We start from the raw sequence: 22,009 nt of genomic DNA, 5'->3' as shown, positions 1-22,009 counted from the left end.
GAGGCAATTGGGGTTAAGTGACTTGCCCAGGGTCACACAGCTAGTAAGTGTTAAGTGTCTGAGGCCGGATTTGAACTCAGGGACTCCTGACTCCAGGGCCAGTGCTCTATCCACTGCGCCACCTAGCTACCCCTGCTTCAGTTTTTAATCTGATATTAAAAGAAGTCATCATTGGCTAATATGCAAAGAAGTCCATGCTTTTTTCATCTGTGATTTTCTGAATAGCCAGGGCATTGAGCACTTATTAATTCATTCAAGGCATGCTAATTTAGAATATATTTACCATGTACAAGGCACAACAGATACTTTAAGGCAAACAAAATTTAGTAAGATACATACTCTCCTTGCAAAAACGAATAGCTCATACTTGTATACTGCTTTATATTTTTCAAAGTGCTCTGCTTATGTTTTCTTAATTCAAGGAGTTTTTCTTAGTCTTCTTAATTGAATCATACAATAGCCTTGTCAAACAGGTGCATTCATTAGTACTGAGGGTCAGAGAGGTTGCATAACTTGCCTAGTCTGAGGCAGTATTCAAGCCCAGGCCTTCCCAATTTCAAGACTTACACTCCATACACTACTTCACATCCCTTCACAAGGAGTTTATAATCTAGAGTCAAAGAATCTCAGAGTTTGAAGAGGCCTCAAAGGAAAGGTATCTGGTCCAATTTGGATTCGATCAGGAATCTCCTTGACAGTATTCATCAGAAATCTTCCTCCCACCGCTATTTCAATACCTCCCTCAGTAACAGGAGAGCTCACCATTTTGTGGCAACTTGTTCCACTTTTTTTTTTTTAAGTGAGGCAATTGGGGTTAAGTGACTTGCCCAGGGTCACACAGCTAGTAAGTGTTAAGTGTCTGAGGCCGGATTTGAACTCAGGGACTCCTGACTCCAGGGCCGGTGCTCTATCCACTGTGCCACCTAGCTGTCCAACTTGTTCCACTTTTGAACAATTCTGCTTGTTAGGATTTTTTTCCCTTGGAAGGAGCCAAAACTTGTCCCTCCAGCTTCTTTCTATTACTCTCTAGTCTTACTCTCAATGACCAAATAAAACAAGTCTAATTTATTTTTCTTTCCATTATGACAAACCTTCAAATACTTAAAGATCATTCTCAGGTCATACCTAACTATCCTCTTTTCCAGGCAAGTTATCCCCTTTTTCTTCATACCTCTTAATAGTCTGGTCACCCTACTCTGAAGCTGCTCCAGATGGTCCATACCATCCCTAAAACATGGTGGCCAGAATGCAACACAATATTCCAGATGTGGTCAGACTAGTTTGGAGGATAGCCAGATCACAGTCTTCCTTGTTCTGGACACTATGTTCTGGACACTCTGAATTCATTCTAGAATTATTATGATTTTTTTTGGCTACCATTTCATATTGCTGACTCATTTGGAGTTTGTAATCCATTATCTCCTCTTATCTGGTCCTTGCCCTGTGGTTTCCCCTCCACCCCCAAAATGAGTTGTTGTCTAGCCACTCTGAACTCTTTAGGCTTGTACTTAAAAATTGTGATTTTTTTCCAGCCCCCAAGTAAAGTTATGACCTAGGACATGAATGGAATCATTATATAATGGTGGCTATTACCAAAACCCACATAAATACTAGCCACTAGTAATTGTAATAGCTAGCATTTATATGGTACTTTAAGGTTTTGCAAAACACTTTGCAAACATTATCTCCTTTTAGCCTCACAACAACTTTGGGAAGTATGTGCTATTATTGTCTCATTTTATAGATGAGGAAACTGAGGCAGGCAGAAGTTAAGTGACTTGCCCACGGTCATACCACTAAGTCATTGTCTGAGGCTGGGTTTGAACTCAGGTTTCTTAACTCCATTGCTTTACCCACTCTGTCACCCAGATGCCACTTAAAAAAATCAGCATATATTATATCAGATTACCTGCTGTCTAGGGGAGGGGGGAGGGAGGGGAGGGAGGGAGAAAAATCTGAAATTGTAAAGCTTGTATAAACAAAAGTTGAGAACTATCTTTACATGTAACGGAAAAAATAAAATACCTTATACATTAAAAAATCAGCATATAAACCAGAAGTTCTCAATCTTTTTTTTTTCCCTTGGACCCCTTTGGCAGTCTGGTGAAGCCGATGAATTCCTTCTTAGAATCATGTATATAAATGTATAAAACAAAAATGTAGAAGTACAAAGAAAACCAAATATGTTGGAAAAAACCAAATATTTATCACATATTTTAAAAACTGAAGTTAACAGACCACAGATTAGAACACCTTCAATTTAAAAGGATCTGAAACATCTCATATATGTTGGGATATGCCACTACCATCAGAAGAAAACTGATAGGACTATCAGTAGACACAAGCGTGCACGTGCGCGCGCGCACGCACACACACACACACACACACACACACACACACACACACACACACACACACCCCAACCCTTACTATTCCACCCTCATTTCCTTTTGATATTGTGGTGAACAGGGTGACTAAGGCATCCGGCTACTGGGCCTTGTCAAATTATTTTCCTTATTAGGTGAAGCAGCAGCATTTAGGCAATTGGCAGGTGTTTCACAGGATAATGCTCTGTGTAGTTATTAACTGGTCATTTGAGAGATGCCAAAATCCTCCCTGAAGGTTCACTTCATTTTAGTTGTTTCTTATTTTTACTTTTGGATATCTGGGAGGAAAATTAACCTTTACCTTGATTTTTTTCCCTGACATTATCTGCACAGAGTCGAATTATTGTGGGAACTTTTAGAAAACTCTTGGGTCACTAAAAATATAAGGCGGAGACTGTGAATCTTGGTAATAGTCATTCTTGTGAGGCAGTTAGGTGGTGTGGGGGATAGAGGGCTGTACTTGGAGTCATGAAGACTTAGATTCACATACTATCTCAGACCTTGAGAAAATCACTCACTTCACTGTGCTTTGGTTTCTTCATCTATAAAATGAGGGAGTTGGACTTGACCACTTCTATAGTCTCTTCCAGATGTTCATCTATCATTCTATTAAATAAGTTTATTTTTTATATTATTATTTTTTTTTGTGGAGCAATGGGGGTTAAGTGACTTACCCAGGGTCACACAGCTAGTAAGTGTCAAGTGTCTGAGGCCGGATTTGAACTCAGGTCCTCCTGAATCCAGGGCCAGTGCTTTATCCACTGTGCCACCTAGCTGCCCCTAAATAAGTTTATTTATTTTTTTGCGGGGCAATGGGAGTTAAGTGACTTGCCCAGGGTCACACAGCTAGTAAGTGTCAAGTGTCTGAGGCCAGATTTGAACTCAGGTACTCCTGAATCCAGGGCTGGTGCTTTATCCACTGCACCACCTAGCTGCCCCAATAAGTTTATTTTAAAAAAATATATTACCTTATTAATTAAACTGTGGTAATGATCACAATGGCAGCTAGGTGGTGTAGTGGATAGAGTTCTGGGCCTAAAGTCAGGAAGAGTCATCTTTATGAGTTCAAATCCAGCCTCAGTCACTTACTAGCCATGTAACCCTGGCCAAGTCACTTGTTTGTCTCAGTTTCCTCATCTGAAAAATGAGATGGAGAAGGAAATGGCAAACAACTCCAGTGTCTCTACCAAGAAAACCCCAAATGGGCTCATGAAGAGTCATACATGATTGAAATGACTGAACAACAACCATGGCCATGACCCTCTTTGGGGATTGGAAAGGTCATAACTAAAATGAGCTAGAATACTGAAAGTTTAGAATGGGAGAGGTATGGATAGATAACATATATCCACTGATGTTGAAATATTGGATTTTAACTTATCCTTTTACCAATAAAGCCCATGTGAATCATATCAGTATCCTTCATTGTCTCTAAATTATTTGGCTACATTGCATTTGGAAGGTACTACATACAATTGGACAACATTCTTGTGTTTTACACAGGAGGCAGCTGAAGCACAAAAGAGTTTAACGATTTGACTATTGTTATACTGGTGGGTAATAGTACAGCCTGGAGTCATATTTAGGTTCTATATTGCAGGTTAATACTCCAAGTTTATCACTAGAATACCAAAATTTCTTCATATTCTGGAAAAGTCATTGACAGAAAGGTTAAGAGTTTTGTTTAGACCCATTTTGAGTTGTTATGCTGTTTATCAAAACCTAGGTTATGTAGGAAAATTCTTCACATAGATTGTTTTAACATGGTAGAAGAACATAAAAGTATATTCTGAAAATAGTTGAAAATGTGAGCCAGTGTAAGAAATATATCAGTGATCTCTGGATTTTGTTTGGCCAATTGTCAGTTGCCCTCCTTTACAAAACATAAAATTAGGAACAGCTTACTGTCTTAAAGGCACTTGTTCAGATTTAATATAAATACCTCCAGATGTCCTTGTTTTATGTAGTAGATTACTATGGCAATGGAGCTAATATTTGACTTTACTGTTAGAAACATTTTCTTCCTGTGATTACAGTGTCTTGAAAGGAATTGCTATAACATTCAAGAAACTAATATCATGTTTGGTTCAAACTTGTCCAAGAATGCAGGTATTCTTTTTCCCTAAATGTGAAAACACTTCCCCCAGTAAAGATAAACACAACTATTTATATTAGACTTACTTATTACCACTCTATGGTACCTATCAACTATATTATAAATTTAAAATCTGTCTGTGCAGGTTTAATTATCATTGTAACCGATTATATTTTTACTTTGTTGACTCCCCCTTTGTATTAAAACTTTTATTTTTTCCTTTTAAAGGTAACATAATTTTAATTGTATGTATTTTTAAAAGATCCATTTTTGTTATCAAATTCAGTCCAATTCAACAAAATGGAATTGTGATTTTGATTGACCACTGTTACACTGGTAGTTAATGCACAGTCTAGATTCACATTTAGGTTCTGTTCTGGGTTAATCACTCCAAGTCTATCACCAGAATGTCAAAATTTCTTTGTATTCTGGAAAAGCCACACAGAACTTGAACACAGAATATGGAACCTAAATTTGAATCTAGACTGTGTAACAATCGTCAATCGAATCATTTAACTTTTCTGTGCCTCAGTTGCCTCCTGTGTAAAAATAGTAGGTTGGATTAAATGAAATCTATAGTACCTTCTTGTATGAAGAACCTGTTTTTGGACAATGTACTGTCAAAGGATAGAAAGATTAAAACAGAAGAGCCCACTGAGTTGTGTTAATTTAGACATGTCCCTTAAGCATTTTCTCCCCATTTCTGTTGTTCTCATTCATTTGTACTTTTTAGTGAGTCAGACAATGGCAGATAGACAGAGGCTGCTTGTCACTGTTAGGTGGTATAGTGGCTAGAGTTTTGGACTTGGACTCAAGAAGACTGGAGTGAAAATCCTGCCTTTGATACTCAGCAGCTACCTAATACTGAGGAAGTCACTCAACCTCTTCTATATAATGTGGATAATAATATCTACTTCACAGGATTGTTGTGATGATCAAATAAGATAATATATGTTGGGGCAGCTAGGTGGCACAGTGGATAGAGCACCAGCCCTGGAGTCAGGAGGACTGAGTTCAAATCCGGCCTCAGATACTTGACACTTACTACCTGTGTGACCTTAGGCAAGTCTCTTAACTCCAATTGCCTCACCAAAAAAGAAAAAGATAATATATGTAAAGCACTTTGTAAATATACACATATACAAACAACTGTGCAGTAATTACATGCATTCTATTATTATGATTCTCATATATCATATTCAAAATAAATTATTAAATAACTTCAAGGTTAAATGGAAATTAAAAGATTACAAAATGGACGGGGATACTAATGATCAAAAAAGGCAATGATTTGCTTGGTTCCAATAAAAATGTTATTGGGCCAAATCTGTTGAGGTTAAAAATGAATTTGAAATATGAATCAAAAGTATCCTTCACTTATGTAAATATATATCAAATTTCTTAATTATTTATTAAGCTTAATAATAAATATTAGTAACAGCAAAATTTTCTTATAGGGATGATTTGGATAAATGACTGGATGGCTGTTTTCAACTTAAATAAGGGAAGCAATTAAGCTCATTTAACCAGAATTTTTTTTCACTTTCGGACAGTTCATATATTTAAATCATTTCAAATTTTATTTTCAGGGTTGTTCTGGTTCTGGCTGTGGAAAATGTGACTGCAATGGAGTGAAAGGCCAAAAGGTGAGTGTTACAGATGCACATATATACTGCTCCTTTTGAATCTTTACCATCCCAGAAATAGAAGCTTTGCGAAATGTGAAAATTAAAATAAAAAGACCATAACCTGGGTTGCAACCTTACAGATTTTTAAAAGGATACCTCAAACACTGGCTGTATGACCAAGTCACTGGATCTCTTAGGCCCGAGGCAATTCTCTAAGATGATAATCTTAGTAGAGGTGACTTTAAAATGGGAAAGAGAATTCTTCACCTCTAGCTCTCTATACTGATGAAGCTACAGGTCCAGTTAAAAAAAAAATAACACAACTTTAAACAGAACAAAATTTTAATTTATTTTCCTTAAAAACATCATTGGCTTTACTCTTCTAAGAAACCAATATGCAATTAGTTAAACACCTCAAATTCTGATTATTTTATTACTAAGGTTATTCAAGAATTGGCTGATCTGAAAGAAACTTTTATAAGTTTATGTTGGGGATATTAATTTGCAACACTTAGGGTATCATTTTTTTTTAAAAAAAGATTTCTTCAGAATGTGAGGGAGCTTTCATTTAAAAAAAAATAACATTGGCTTGTAAAGGAAGGCAGCTCTTATCTCGTTGAATTTGTAAGCAGGTGGGCACTCTCCCAGGTTTTTATAGATGGGAGAATGAGCCTGAAAGAGGCAAAGTTACTTCCTAATGTCAGTGAGTTCCATTTTGAAGCCAGGTATGTGAATGAAGGGTCACTGACGAACAATATCCTATTGCCAGTGATCAGATATAGTAAGATAGTAACAAGTCTAGTTAATGTCTTACCAAAAGGTTGTTAGGCTGGGCTGGGCTGTGCTCTGGCTGTGAGTTGACTTGTTTCATGCAGCCAGCTTTTGAAATCTTATCTCATCACAAGATGCACACCCAAGGTTCTTACTGAGGTGTAAACTGACCTTTTCAAAATTCAGTGAATTCCATTCTACAAAAAAGTATTTTGTACTTTTATCAGCTGTTTGTTAAAGGACTAGACTATTTTTTTCCTTATGTGCCTATCAATGAGTGCTGGTACTGCTGTTACCTGCATGACATTTGAATGAATGAAATCTATAAGAAATTTAATATATCTCATCTGCTTATTCATCTTTATGTTTCATAAATTTTGTTGCTTTTTGGACTTTACTAAATTGGCATTCTTTCTGTTCATTTCAGAGTGTAAGAAAGTACTTCTCATAGCACAGAAATGTTACCTTTATTCTAATTTACAATATCCTTAAAATCAAATCATGAAAACTAATGCCTGGGAAGTCACAAATTAGGAAATGCAAATATTTATTTATTTTTAATCAGGGATTCCTTACCTTTTTGTTATTTTGCAAAGCTCTTTGTGCAACCTATGAACTCCTCAGAATGTTTTAAAAATGTGTTAAGTAAAGTACACAAGATTACAAATGAAGTCGATTACATTGAAATAGCAATCAGTTCTTTTATATCAAGCATATTGGACTCAAGGTTAAGAACCCCCATTCTAGGAAATTATTAAACATGTTATTTCACATTTGTCAAGTACTTTATAGTTTTCAAAACATTTTTACATCTAAACCTCAAAATAATTTTGTAAGGTGGGTAAGGCAAATACTACTTATCCAATTTATATATGAGGAAACTGAGGCTAAGTAGGAGTAGACTTGCTCAGGATCACAGATTAGTATGTGGCAAAGTCTGTGCTTACACTTAGTATCTTATAATAATATATATTATATTAAGCAATTTAGTTTCTCATGTGTTAAAATGATTAGAAGAATATCAATTGAATGGTATTAGGAATTTGTCTCCTTTTCTTCCTAGTAGATAGTGGTGGGAATATTCAGTACAATATTTTAATGAGGCTTTATAAGGGCAAACAAGCTCTAATCTCTCTTTTTGGTTCTTTCAAATCCTTCACTATTCAACTCATTCATCCCAAATGCAACATTTTTGAGTTTTCCCCATTCTCTGGCATGGACCTCTATTTGTTTTAAATCTTAATGCTTGATAAATTGAGAACCAGCATAATACAGTGGAAAGAATACTGGATATGAGATTAAAGGACATGGGTTCCAAGTCCCAGCTCTGTTTTTGTGACCTTGGGCAAATCACTTAAGGTTTCAGGGCCTTAATCTGTCAAATGAAGGAGGTTGGACTAAATGATCACTAACATACCATTCTGTTCTAAATCTATGATCTTGTGAAATCTTGATATTTCTGTCTTACGAATGGCTAAAATGTCATTAGGATTATCTCAGGCTAGGGGCAGTCAAGTCACAGAGCTGAAAAAGTTTTAAATAGAAAAAGAAGTATACAAATAATGGAGAATGTTATAAATGGAAACCCGGAGAGACAGACATTTCTGGATAATTATGGTTAGCTAATAATCAGTAAATTGATGATCAGTGGTTTCTCTTGTTAACCAAAGACCCACAATGGAGACCCTGAGAGCCTTAAATATCATTATTGAAAGGAACGCCCCTAACAAATGAAAGTCAACCCTGATTGGTGGACATTTAATGAGGAGGCGGGCTAAAAATCTTCAGTTCCTCCTGCTGAGAATGTGACTTCATTATGAGACTCAGCTGCCTCCAGCAATCTGGACAGGGGACTCCATCTCCATCAGGAACTCTCTGGCTGGCTTTCTTTTTTATGACCTGGGTCACCCTAAACTCTCAGGGAAGGGTGGAAGGACAGAGGGTTCTTCTTGTCCAGAATGGATTCTGTTTACACTTTAAACAGAAGTTAGGTCTCCTTGTTGGGTGTGGTCTGGCCTTTCCAAGATTGAAGAACATGTTCCTTGAGGGCTAGGAGTAATCTCATCAACCAACTATGTTCTTCAGAGATGGACTGACCTCTTAAAAATATAAGATTTTATTTTTCCCCAAATTACACATTTTAAACATTTTAAAAAGTTTTGAGTTCCAAATTCTATTCCTCCTTTCCCTACTCGCTCCATAAGATGCTAAGCAATCTGATAGAGGTTATACATGTGTAATCATGTAAAACATTTCCATATTGGTTATTTTGGACAAGAAGGCTCAAATGAAAAAGAAAGACAAAGAAAGGAAGAAAGGTGAAAAATAGCATGCTTCAGTTTGTGTTCAGACAGTATCAGTTCTTTCTCTGGAGGCAGATAATAATATGCTTCATTATTAGTCCTTTGGGATTGTATGGATTGACCTTTTACAGGATCTGAATGTTGAAAGAAAATAGGAGAATAGCCTAAATCACAATTTAATAATTAGTTAGTAATATAATAGTATAATAATAATTTCTCTCAAGAGGAAACCAAGTTATGACATTCTAGAACAGTAAGGAAAGAAGACCATGAAATCCAGGAATCTCAAGCCTGAAATCTTACTGTGATTGCATTTTCCTGTTTGTAGTTCTTTCAAGGCATAGAGGCCCAGTTCTTTATCCCTTTGTTCAGAGGAACATGTAATTGAATTAACAAGTCTTTCTGAAAAGGAAAAAAAATAGGCTGCAGTTCTAAAAATAGATGACTGTTAAAAACGTAAACCAAATGTGAGATCTGAGTGAGGCCAGTGGTCTGGTCTAAAACCCTCATCTTACTGATGGAAAAATCAAAGCTCAGAGAGATTTTCAATCCTAAAATCACACAGCTAGTTGATGGAAAGGAGAGAACCAGTTTTCCTGACTCTAGATCCTAGGGATGTTTTTCTCCTACAAAACAGCCATAGAATCAAAGAAAGCCCTTTTTGGTATAGCTGAGATTTGTGGAAAGCAGGAATTTATTTATCATCAGGCTGAGCTTAATGAACTCTGCATTCAAAATTTCTTCAACCCAATGGAGAATTCTGATTAACATAGACACCATGCACCAAAGCCTTGGTTATTTTTTGGGACCTGTTCTGCATGTTATCTCTTAAAATCTCACTTCCTCTATTGCCCATTTTCAATACTTTTTTTTCTGCCTAAAGTGATATTACATGAAGTGAGATTCCATAAAGTATACAATGAAATTACATAAAGCTGGTGGCATAAAGCATTCCAATACACATCAGCTCATGGTGGGAGATAATAAAAAGTTTTCATTGAGATTCCCTTCTTCATGAGTTGCTCTACTTAAAAATGGTTTTCCTGAGAGCAGAACTATGACCAATGAAACAGTTGTTATTTCACTGGATAGAGAACTGGGCCTGGAGTCAGGAGAACCTGAATTCAAAATCAGCCTCAAACCCTTTCTAGATAGTGGTGAGATATTAATTCCTAGAAGAATTCAAATTGAGGCTAGGGAATCATTGATCAGGGATGTCATAGTGCAGATTTCTACATAGGATGGAAAGTTGGAGCAAAAAACCCTCTAAGATTCCTTCTTTGTGAACTTTGATGCGTGCCCCTGGGAAAGTCATTTAACTTTGTATTTGCCTCAGTTTTATCTAATTTAAAAAGGGGGTAATAATAGCACATAGCTTGCAGGGTTATTGTAAAGATCAAATGAGATATTTGTAAAAAAACCTATCAGCACAGTACCTGGCACATATTATGTGGTATATAAATGTTTATTCTATCCCTTCCAATGAACAGAAGGTATCAGGAAGTAGATTTCAGCTCATCTTAAGATGTTTCTAATAGAGAGGACCAAAACCAGAATAAGGCTCGTGATGAGGTAGTGAGATATTGATTCCTAAAAGTGTTCAAATCAAGGCTGAATAACCACCTATCAAGGATGTCATAGAGGATATTGCTACATGGGATGGAAAGAAGGAACAACTAATCTCTAAGATTCCTTTTCTGAGAACTTCTGTGAGAATTCCTTCTGAAAGGATGAGCATTTGTGATTCTGTGACATCACGACTCTGAAGATTACTTTTGAATCTTACTAGAGAGAGTTTAACATATTGGCCATTTGCATGGCCATATATAGAATCTAACAAAGGAAATTCTCCTACTGGAATATCTCCAATGTAAATTGCACTCCAGTGCCAAGATCCCTTAGTCTGACTCATATTTAATTTTATCATCGGGAGGAAGGGGCAAGAAGCATGTAATTGATAAAGCCTCTTATTTCCATTTCCCTAAGAATTTTTAAATGAATTTCAGCATAACAAATGGTCCCTAATTTTCATAACTTCTAAACCATTAAATAAAGCAGGAGAAACACCACAGGAGCTATTTTGTTTTTAGTTAAACAATTACTCATATCAGACCTTTACTGGCTTTTATAAAGACTATATTGAGCAATTTAGAATAAAGTAAGTTGTTTACTCACCACTTCCCTGGATGGCTGTTCATATCTTCAGATGTTTTCTCTTAAGTAATTAATTTGGCTTTGCACACAATGCCTTTGTGTTCTTTCAGAGTCTGCAGCAATGTGGGAATGTTATCTGTTTAAACTGATTAGGGTTTTGAATACATGCCTGCTCAGAAACAGTCAAAAAGTAAGCTCTCCTTTTCTTGATAACCTGATTTTTTTTTAAGAAGACCATTTGAGACATCAGGAGAGGCACAACATTCCTAAGAATAACGTGGATATTTTGAGAATATTTAACTCTTTGCATCTTGTTAAAAAAAAGATTTTACTGAATGATGAGTTTTCAAATAGTTTTTACTATTTCTGGATACTATCAGCATTGTACCAGAAGCAGCCTGGATACAGGGCAGCTTTGATTTGGGTCCTTTCTCTCACTGGGTATGTGACCCTGAGCAAATCAATCACTTTTGAGTGGCCAAGACAACTCTCTAAGCTCAAAGAAATCCTAGCTTTGAACCAAAAGAGTCCCCAAATAAAACCCTACCATGGACTATAGAGTATAGTAGTGACATATGTATGTACATCACAGTCTCGAATTATCCACAAATATTATATTGGTTCAATAAGTTTTGTGTTTCCATATAAATCATTACTTATCCTCAGGGGTCTTATGTTCCAAGGAGGTATGCTTTCATTCATATATCACACACAAAAAAATTGATCACTTTTTTCAAGTTAATTTTTAGATTTTGATTTCTTTTTTCTTTTTTTTAAATTGTTTTTATTCTGAGTCTTCATATCTCACTGAGACTTGAAATATGGTAGCCACTCACTGATGGATCCCAGTATTGATTGGCAGTGGCTTTAACCAGATCCATTTTTTCCAACTTGAACAATTTGGTCCTTTTTAAGGCAGCCTAGTGGCCCTTGGCTACTGAGGAACTCATCATATTGGTGCCAGCCTTATTATGAATACCTCATCACTTAGCCTGTCAGCTCAGATCTCCCAATCTCAAATGATCTATCAGCCTTAGACTCACCAGTGCAAGGACTACAGGCATGAGTCACCATGCCTGACAGAAATAAAATTCAAAGGACTTCTCTGTTAAATTATATACACTGAAGTTGCAAGGATCTAAATTGTATTTAACACAAAAGAGCTTTATACAATAATTTTTATTTGCTTTTCTCTTGTATTTGGTATTCTTGTCTTTAATATGTGTATCTTCTCATTAATGAGATTTTCAACAAATATTCAATAAGGATCAATTCTGTATAAAGCATTGGGCTATACATTGGGGATGCAAGTCAGAAGAAATGACATAAGATTTAAGAACCTGAAGGGGTCTTAGGTATCATTTAGTTCACCTACTCATTTTACTAATGAGGTAATTGAAGCCCATAGAGGGAGAGACTTTATCAAACTCAGAGAGCTGGTACAAGGAGTACTAGAAAGTAAGGTTGATTTCTTTAAAAACTTATTCTTATAGTGTTCTTTTCACTCCACCACAACTGCCTCTCTGAAGAATCCATTTCATAGCTCTTTAAGAAACAGGCCCACAAACCACAATATCTTTTAGAAAACAGAAAGTATTCTGTATTATTTTTTTCCAATTATATGTAAAAAAAATCTTCAACATTCAATTTTGTAAGATTTTGAGTTCCAAAATTTTCTCTCTCCCTCCTTCCTATCCCTTTTCCTGAAGTCAGCAGGCAATCTGATATAGGTTATAGATTATAATCATGTTAAACACATTTTCACATTTGTCATGTTGTGAGAGAAGAATCAGAACAAAAGGGAAAAAACACAAGAAAGAAGAAACAGCAACAACAAAACAACAACAAAAGTGAAAATTGTATGCTTCAATCTGCATTAAGACTCCATACTTCTTTTTCTGGATGTGGAGAGGGTTTTCCATCATGAGGCTTTTGGCATTGTCTTGGATCATTGTATTGCTGAGAAGAGCTGTCTATCACAGTTGATCATCATACAATTTTGTTGATACAGTGTACAATGTTCTCTTGTTTCTGCTCATTTCACTCAATATCAATTCATGTAAGTCAGAAAGTATCCTTTAGGCCAAAATATAATTTTCTCCGGTAAATAAGCACTACCTGTAGGCTTTGTATCATGTATTAGAATTTAATTAAATTCAAAATATATTTATTAACACCTCCCCTGTGTAAAGCACTGGAGAAAAAGAGAAAAATGAGATTTCTTGCCTTCAGGGAGTTTGCTTACATTAGATGAGGATGAAATAACATGTACACAGATCAGTCAAAAGGTCATTTGGGGAAAGAGAGAGCACTTTTAACTGAGAAGATGAGGGAATTCAGGTAAAAGCTATCATCTAAGCTGAGCCTAGAGGGAAGCCAAGAATTCTGAGAAGTAGAGATGAGGAGAAGGGGAATTTCAGGAATGGGAGCCAGCCTAAGTGAAGGTGTTAGGTCAATTCAAATCCAACTGCTGTTACAGAGCTCTGAAAAAGATATTGCGGCCATTATTTAAACTATGTGCCTTGTCCGATCTGAAAGGGTAAGAGATGGATGACCTTAGCCAATCTGGAAGTGATTCGCTCTCTGGATTTGAAAATCTGGGAGGAATTTTATGCACTATGATTTATTCAGGATATTGATTTCTTTTAATATAGTAAATCCTATTAAGCTTGTTGGGAACTTTACCTGTCTTATGACTCCTGGTACTTCTGACAAGTGCCAGAGATAACACTTCAAAATTTCATTTAAACATAACTCTTTTTCTCTGGTTGCCTTACCAGGGATAGGTATTCATTATAAACTTAGAGGAATCTCAAGCAGATTTACAAATCTCAGTCTTGTGAATAAGATCCCAAGATTTTGGGGTGCAGCTAGGTGGCACAGTGGATAAAGCACCAGCCCTGGATTCAGGAGGACCTGAGTTCAAATCTGACCTCAGACACTTGACACTTACTAGCTATGTGATGCTAGGCAAGTCACTTAACCCTCATTGCCCTGCAAAAAACACAAACAAAAACAAAACAAAAAAAGGAAAAGATACCAAGATTTCACTCTTTCAGACTTTCAGTAGAGATTTTAAAACAATTGCTGTCAAGTAACACAATGTATGAGTACTAAAGAATCAAATATAGTGTCTGTAGCTATTCTAACTGAATGAATGCTATATGTAGCTCTCTGATGGCTGGCCACCCAAAGAAAGCCTGACCTTTCTGTAGCATTGTGCTAAAATGGAAATGAATGCAAGGACTGCTGATGAATTAGGAAGAAAGCACTCTTTCCCTTTGGGGCCATGGACAGATCGCCCAATCCTAGTCTTGTGGAGTGTCAACTTTGACAACAAACTTAAGTCATCAAGTAAAAAAAAATTGTAAGAACTACTCTACTTTTGACCCAGAGGAGATCATACAGGTCATTTGCCCCAGGGTTTGAGTTTGAATCCCACTTTCAGCCTGAGAAAGAGGCCATGGTTCAAACCAAATAATAAGCATTCCATTTAATTTATGATAGGTGAGCTGATCTATACATTACATTTTTTGTTTGTTTTTTGCAGGGCAATGAGGGTTAAGTGACTTGCCCAGGGTCACACAGCTAGTGTCAGGTGTCTGAGGGCAGATTTGAACTCAGGTCCTTCTGAACCCAGAGCCAGTGCTTTATGCATTGCGCCACCTAGCTCCCCCCATACATTAGAATGAAAAAAAAATAAGGATCACTGCCTCTGATTAAGTATTTTAAAATAAATTTTTTTTAGTGAGGCAATTGGGGTTAAGTGACTTGCCCAGGGTCACACAGCTAGTAAGTGTTAAGTATCTGAGACTGGATTTGAACTCAGATCCTCCTGACTCCAGGGCCAGTGCTCTATTCACTGCACTACCTAGCTGTCCCCTGATTAAGTATTGGTTAGTCATGGGTCATGAGTGTCTTATCCAAGCTTTAAAAGTAACTATTCAGAAATAGGATTAATGTTATTATGTGTATATATATGTGTGTGTGTGTATATATATATATATATATATCTATATGTATATGTATACAGATATATAGATATAAAGATATAACCTATATCGGATTACCTGCTGTCTAGGGGAGGGTGGAGGGAGGGGAGGGAGGGAGAAAAATCTGAAATTGTAAAGCTTGTATAAACAAAAGTTGAGAACTATCTTTACATGTAACAGAAAAAATAAAATACCTTATATGTAAAAAAAAAATAAAAAGAAAAAAAGAAAAAATTAAAAAAAAAGAAAAAAACTATCTACAGTAAGTCTTGGGCTGGTGTAGATTGGTGGTGGTGGGGAGTTGTATGTAGCTCTCTAGTGTAGTCTCTGGAAGGAACTCTATCATCACGGAGAATAACAGATTGATATGGGAAAAAGGGCTTCTTAAACCGTACAATGATAATTAAATGTTAGTTACTATCTAGGATAGATTCTCATATCTAGAATTTTCTAATCTGTCATCCTAGAGGAATACAAGAAAATGGACCAAATTTTTTAGCTCTAAGATTCTGTTGGTTATTTGTTCTTGCCTCTCTTTTTGTTAAAGGCTATTGCCAGAGATATTTATAATCTTCTTAGATAAGAGCCTGAATAAAAGCTAAGATAGCAAAAAATATCAGCCCACACAATTTAGCAATTTATACAACATTCTTAAAATACTACAGAACTATGTAGCATTTTGAGCTTTTTATTTAAGTGAAGTAATGTCAATTTAAATATTGAGCCTCTTAAGAGGATATAAATATAGAATTGATTTTAGTTCTGATGAATTCTTAAGTGATGTTTTTCATGTTAAAGGATTCATTTTTCTTGCATTCTTTGTATTTTATGTAGAGTAAATATCTGATGAATTGATTCTAGGATCATTACTTATTTTTCAGCTATTTCTACATGTGGTCTTCTCTTCATTTATTCATAGTTATTATTAAATATGCATTTCTTACCAAAAGTTACTTTGAAATTAAAAGTCAGTGAATTAAGTTTTGCATGAAAAGTAACTATTTGCATGAAATCTCTGTTCTTTTTTCAACCATTTTTCCTACTTTTAAATTCAATGTTACTGTGGAACTGAGTCAATAAGAGACATATGGAACAGGCAGAAATTGAGATTTCTACACAAGAACTTTCAATATGTTTCATAGAATTTAGAAATGAAAGGTACCTTATAAATCATAGAATCAAATTGCCCTATTTTATTGATGTTGACTCACAGGGGTTAAGGGGCTCAAGGTGAGGTCACAAACTAGCTAGTGGCAAAGCTCTAGGCCTCTTAACTGGCCACTTCACTTTCCACTGTACTAATATGCTCTCTTCCTGTTTTCTGATAATAATCTTTTTGCATAAATAAAATGACATTAACCATTACTACAAATGCCTAAGGTCTCATGTTCCTTCTTTAACATTTATTGATTTTATTTTTTCTTTCAGCTAATGACATTAAATTTTTTTGCTTCCATTTTCTTAATAGCAGCATGTACAGAAATATGGTAAATTAGCAATTATTCTGTAAAACCTCAGCAATTAGGGAAACATTGGTCTCTAGCTTGACAATATTACTCTTGCTGTAATGTTTATGGTGGTTATTTATGACATTTGATTAGGAAGAATAGTCAAGTTCCTTCATAATATCCTTTTCCCATGTTCTAGATATGAAAAGGTAGCCTATGCATTATTATTTTAACATACCTAGATTTATAATATCTCCTTGGTTAACATTAACAATAGCACTAGCTAAAGGACTTTTATTTTATTTTTTTTGTTTTGTTTTTGTTTTTGTTTTTTCGGGGCAATGGGGATTAAGCGACTTGCCCAGGGTCACACAGCTAGTAAGTGTCAAGTGTCTCAGGCCGGATTTGAACTCAGGTACTCCTGAATCCAGAGCCGGTGCTTTATCCACTGCGCCACCTAGCGGCCCCCTCGCTAAAGGACTTTTAAAAGACAGAGGGAATGGATTTGTTCTTTTGCCCCTGTAAGGTCAAACCAAGAACAATGGGTGGAAATTTCAAATAGGGAGATTTAAGGTTGATGTCTCATTTCTAACAATGAGAGCAGTCCAACAATGGAATAGGCTGCCTTAGAAAGTAGTACGGACTCCTTTCTTGGAAGTCTTCAGGCTGAGAGGCTAGGCAGTTACTTTATGGGCATGTTATAGTGAGGATTCTTTTCTTGTATGGGTTGGACAAGATGGTTATTAAAGTCCTTTTCAAGTCTCACACTCTGTGATTGTATGGTTCTTTTAATGTTGCAGCCATTTATAAGCAAATGGAGCAAACTTGATTCAAAGTCAAGTCTATCAAGACTTCCTGGACTGTCTGGGAGAATTAATTTGAACTTATAGGACAGTAAAAATGGCAAACCACTCCAGTATCTTTGCCAAAAAAAACCCAAAACATCCAAATGGGGTCATGAAAAGTTGGATGTGACTGAAAAATGACTCAACAAGACAAGAAGACAAGATTGTATGTCTCTCATTTTTTAATTTTTTCCTAATTCTTGAATTGTTTTTCTCATAACTTTTTTGTTTTGTTTTCTTTTTGTGGGGGCAATAATGACTTGCCTAGGGTCACACAGCTAGTGTCAAGTGTCTGAGACCATATCTGAATTCAGATCCTCCTGAATCCAGGGCCAGTGCTTTATCCACTGCACCACCTAGCTGCCCCTCTTCAATTGTTTTTCAAAAAGAACTTTATGGCTCAGATTTTTAGTCATAAATAGATTTAGCTTAAGCTTAAGCTTCTAGAATCAATTTTATTCCATTAGTGGAATATTTGAAATCATGGACATAAGTTCCTTTTTGATATTTTGTCTACTTGTACTTAAATTCTAAGACTTTTTCAAGTAATTTTCTCTTTGTATATGTTAGAGTATTAATCACAGAATAGAGAGTATGCCATTCATGAGGATCAGTAAAGGGGAAGAATATGTTTCCATCAATCAACCTTTTGGTATCTTGTCTGCACTGAATTATTTGTCTGTATATACCCAATTCCAAAGAAAAATAACTGGCAGTTTGTCAGGTCTTGGCCAGTCCTATCTTTCCAGTTACATCAATGGATGTGGAGAGACTTCATTAAGAGAATTGAAATGGATATGCATGAAGTGGGTCGGCCTTCTACTTTCATTCTGCTTTTTCATAGTCTATGGTGTGGTGCCCAGGGTGTCCCCAAACTATACGATGTGCTGGTACTTCTCAGAAGTCAAGAGGAGAGTATTTTTCTTTCTAATTCTTTATCTCTCCCCTCATCCTTATCTCTAGTGGAAGGATAGCATGCCTCAGTGATTTGTGTTTTATAAAGGAATGGGAAATTAGGCCTGATTCCTCACATATGATTAATTCTAAAAATCCAGAGGGAAGAAATTGCATCTGTTACCCCCTTCCCTATTTATCAGGGACAGTTGAAAAGTAAATTTCTCAAATGTAACACGCACCACTTTGTTCTTAAAGCTGAGAAAACTTTCTTATGAGAATACAATTTAATCAGTGATATCTAACACTGGCTTTCTGTGTCTTGGCTATTTATGGAAGAAATTATTTTGTGTAAATATGGTCCTGACAAACATTGGTGGACAAGAAAGTAACTTAATTGAAAAAAAGAAGAAGAAAATTTACTGTAAAGTTTTATTTGGGATCAAAGGCTTAACATAAATCCCTGACCTCTGAAAACTGCAAAGTGTTTCCTGTTCTCTTCTTGGTGAAGTATTAGGAACATTCAAAATATGTTTTCAGACAGCACGTAATGATGCTCGATAATTATGTAGGATGGGTGGAGAATTTCATCCTCAAAAATTATAATCACAGAACCTTCCTCTTTGTGAAGTGGTTTAACACAATGTACAGTTAAACAAAGGAAGAATTAGTCAGAGTCAATGAGCAAACCAGATGACACTAGGGGAAGTGGTACCCCTTTGTTTATTCTTTACCTCTGGTGAAATTCAGTAATTTTTAAAAAAGTTATACTTAAACATGATAGTCATATAGAAAATGGTGCTATTTCTCTATTCCCAAATTGAATCAATATTAAGTTATGTTCAGTTCACATTTAAAATTCCATGAGGAAGTGATAGTTACTGTGTTAATTCACAAAATGTTAGGTAAAATTGTGCCTCCCTAAAGCCCCTGAAGCAGAACTCCTCAGTTAGCATCAGGTCATGAATGAACATATGTACATGCCTTTGAGGACTTTATGAAAACAGATGCAAGACTTTTTTTTTTTAATGTTTAAGACTTACCAGCATAGTCCTATAAATTTGTGCTCCCAAATTGAAACCAGGAAGTCTCAACAAAATCCCTTTGGGGTAAGTTTGTTCCTTCCATTTACTGAGTATCTTGAGACTTTCGATGGCCTCCAGTTTGTAAAAAGCTCCCAGGCCCTGCAAATATGAACTCTACTTAGGTTAAGTGTTTGATTTAAAGTTCATCTCTCCAGTGAAGGGCCTGTGATAGATGGGAATATTTATAACATATGCATCACAGAACTAGTTGGCGCACATGAAGATTAGCCATTGAACTCAAAATTATTTTTTTAGTAGGAACTTAAAATAGATAGACAGACACAGACAGACAGACAGACAGATACTTTATTAAGCATTTACTGTTTTCCAGTTACTGTGCTCAGTATTGTTGATAATAAATAAAGGAAGACAATTTTTGCCCTTGAGCAGCTTAAATTCTAATAGAGAAGCTACATAAAATAGAGCTGAAAGGGGTTGGATGTTACGGTAAAGAGAACACAGTAGCTGGTGAGGAGAAATCTGGAGAGTGGAGTCTTGGGTAAGATAGATTGCATCTCTGGCCCCTCCTGAAATTATATTCTTTCCTGGTAAACAATCAAGAAAGCAGGCTCTCAGAGTGAGTTTTTCTCCAGGGGTAGCAAGGAAGGAGGAAAAGGAGAAGTCCTGAGAATATTTTGGGGGGAAGACTGCCAGTAGAGTTATACTTGAAAGCCTTTTTGAATTCCTTCTCTGTTTCTGTATTGTCAGCTTTAATTCTTGATAGTCATTTTTATTGGCTAAGTCCCCACCAGAAAATTTATCAGAGTCCCTTCCTCCATTGCACAGTCCAGTCTGAGGTACAAAAATAGGCTACATATTAAAATACTATGGAGCATAGTTTCATGGGAATCTAAGAATTGCTTGGCTAGGGAAAGGAGTAGATCTTGTGTTTCACCAATGGTTATATTAGCTTTCCTCTTCTCACTGATGGAATCAACATTTTATTACCAAGGGTTGGAGACATTGGGGTAAACCTTTTCCTTTCTTCTTCCTAGACTTTATGCCTCCTAAACAAACCGGAAGAGGGAGTGATATGTCTTTATTTGAAATAGAGACTTTGCATATGGCACCTTTCAACCAGACTCATAGAACTCCACAAGCATTTGATCATAAATCTTCAAAATGTTTCTGTTATGTGGGTGGCAAAAACATCATACTGTCTCAGATAAAGGATTTTGAACACAATGAGATTTTATTAAAAAAAAAAACCTCTTAAGTTCACATGTAGAGTTAACTGGTGAGGATGGGAGCAGAAAGAATAACTCCATATATCCCTTTCCTGGACCACACACAGAAATAGGCATGGGAGTCTTTTTGGACCTGGTTATGACCCTTTGGTTGTCTTGCTAGGTCACAGCTCAGGCGGTCCTTCCTTCCCAAGCTTCAGCCCTCTGATTCAGTGGGTAGTACACTCAGTTCTGTACAAGACACAATGACTAGGCATCTGACCAAGTACTCTTGCCTGCCAGAGCAGAAGTAATACATGACTTTGGAAAAGTCCTCCAGTAGCATGACTTAAATATTCTAAAATTTCATTTGTGGATTGAACAAATAAGGCATGATTGTTCTTTCTCTTTCATACTGGATCTCTTATCCATATTGTAGAGTTGGACCCACATATTGCTCGGCTTTTTGGGTCACTTTGTGTCCAAGGATTTGTTGACATCAATTGAAGCATGAGGTTATCTGAAGATGGAATGTGGCCTACTGACTTGAACAGGGGTTGAGCATTTTTGAAGGATTCTGAAAATACAATGTCTACAGCGTGGGTTGGCGAGGACAATTATACAATGATGACTTCAGGGGCTGAACATGCATCCTTTTTCTCTTTTTAAAAAAGTCTTCATCCCACTCCCATTCTTGTTATTCCCCCCCTTTCTGTTCCCCTTTTTTCTTCTTTCATGGTTAATCACACACATGGGTCTTCTGTAGCATAGCAGCTTTATTTCATTAACAAATATGGTTTCTACCACATGTCTGTTTCCTTCTCCCCTCTCTAGCTTTTCTTCCTTATTGAAGGCAAGGTGTTGAAATAGAAGGAATATTAGATTTGCCATCAGAACACCTTAGTTTGAATCCTGCCTCTGCCACTTACTATTGTCTGGCCTTGGGCGAGTAACAGTCTCTGGGCTTTAGTTTCCTCATCTCTAAAATAAGAACATTGGAATAGTAACTTCTAAGGTCCAGTTCTATATTTATAATCCTGCGGCCAAGAGAGAACTAATTCAATTTCTGCCTTTGACACTTATGAACTGTATGACATGTTATTTAATCCCTCTGAGCCTCAATTTTCCCATCTGCAAAATAGGAATAATAATATCTATGGTACTTTTATCTGACATGTAAGTACTTATATTGTAAAGTTGTTATGAGGGGAAAATGAGATAATATCTTTAAAGCAACTTGC

General features: G+C 36.2%; 1 protein-coding gene across 1 annotated transcript in view; it reads left to right on the top strand.

The window, feature by feature from the left end:
* COL4A1 (collagen type IV alpha 1 chain) overlaps positions 1–22,009 on the top strand; it is a 217,974-nt gene that overhangs the window by 75,519 nt on the left and 120,446 nt on the right. The window contains exon 2 of the mRNA XM_043992107.1: positions 6,072–6,128. Within this exon, the coding sequence (XP_043848042.1) occupies positions 6,072–6,128 (57 nt within the window). The remainder of the gene's footprint in view (positions 1–6,071; positions 6,129–22,009) is intronic.

This window comes from Dromiciops gliroides, chromosome 3 (genome assembly GCF_019393635.1).
Source record: "Dromiciops gliroides isolate mDroGli1 chromosome 3, mDroGli1.pri, whole genome shotgun sequence".
NCBI classification, from domain to species: Eukaryota; Metazoa; Chordata; class Mammalia; order Microbiotheria; family Microbiotheriidae; genus Dromiciops; species Dromiciops gliroides.
Note: the sequence above shows the minus strand (reverse complement) of the source record. Positions and strands in the feature narration are given on the sequence as shown.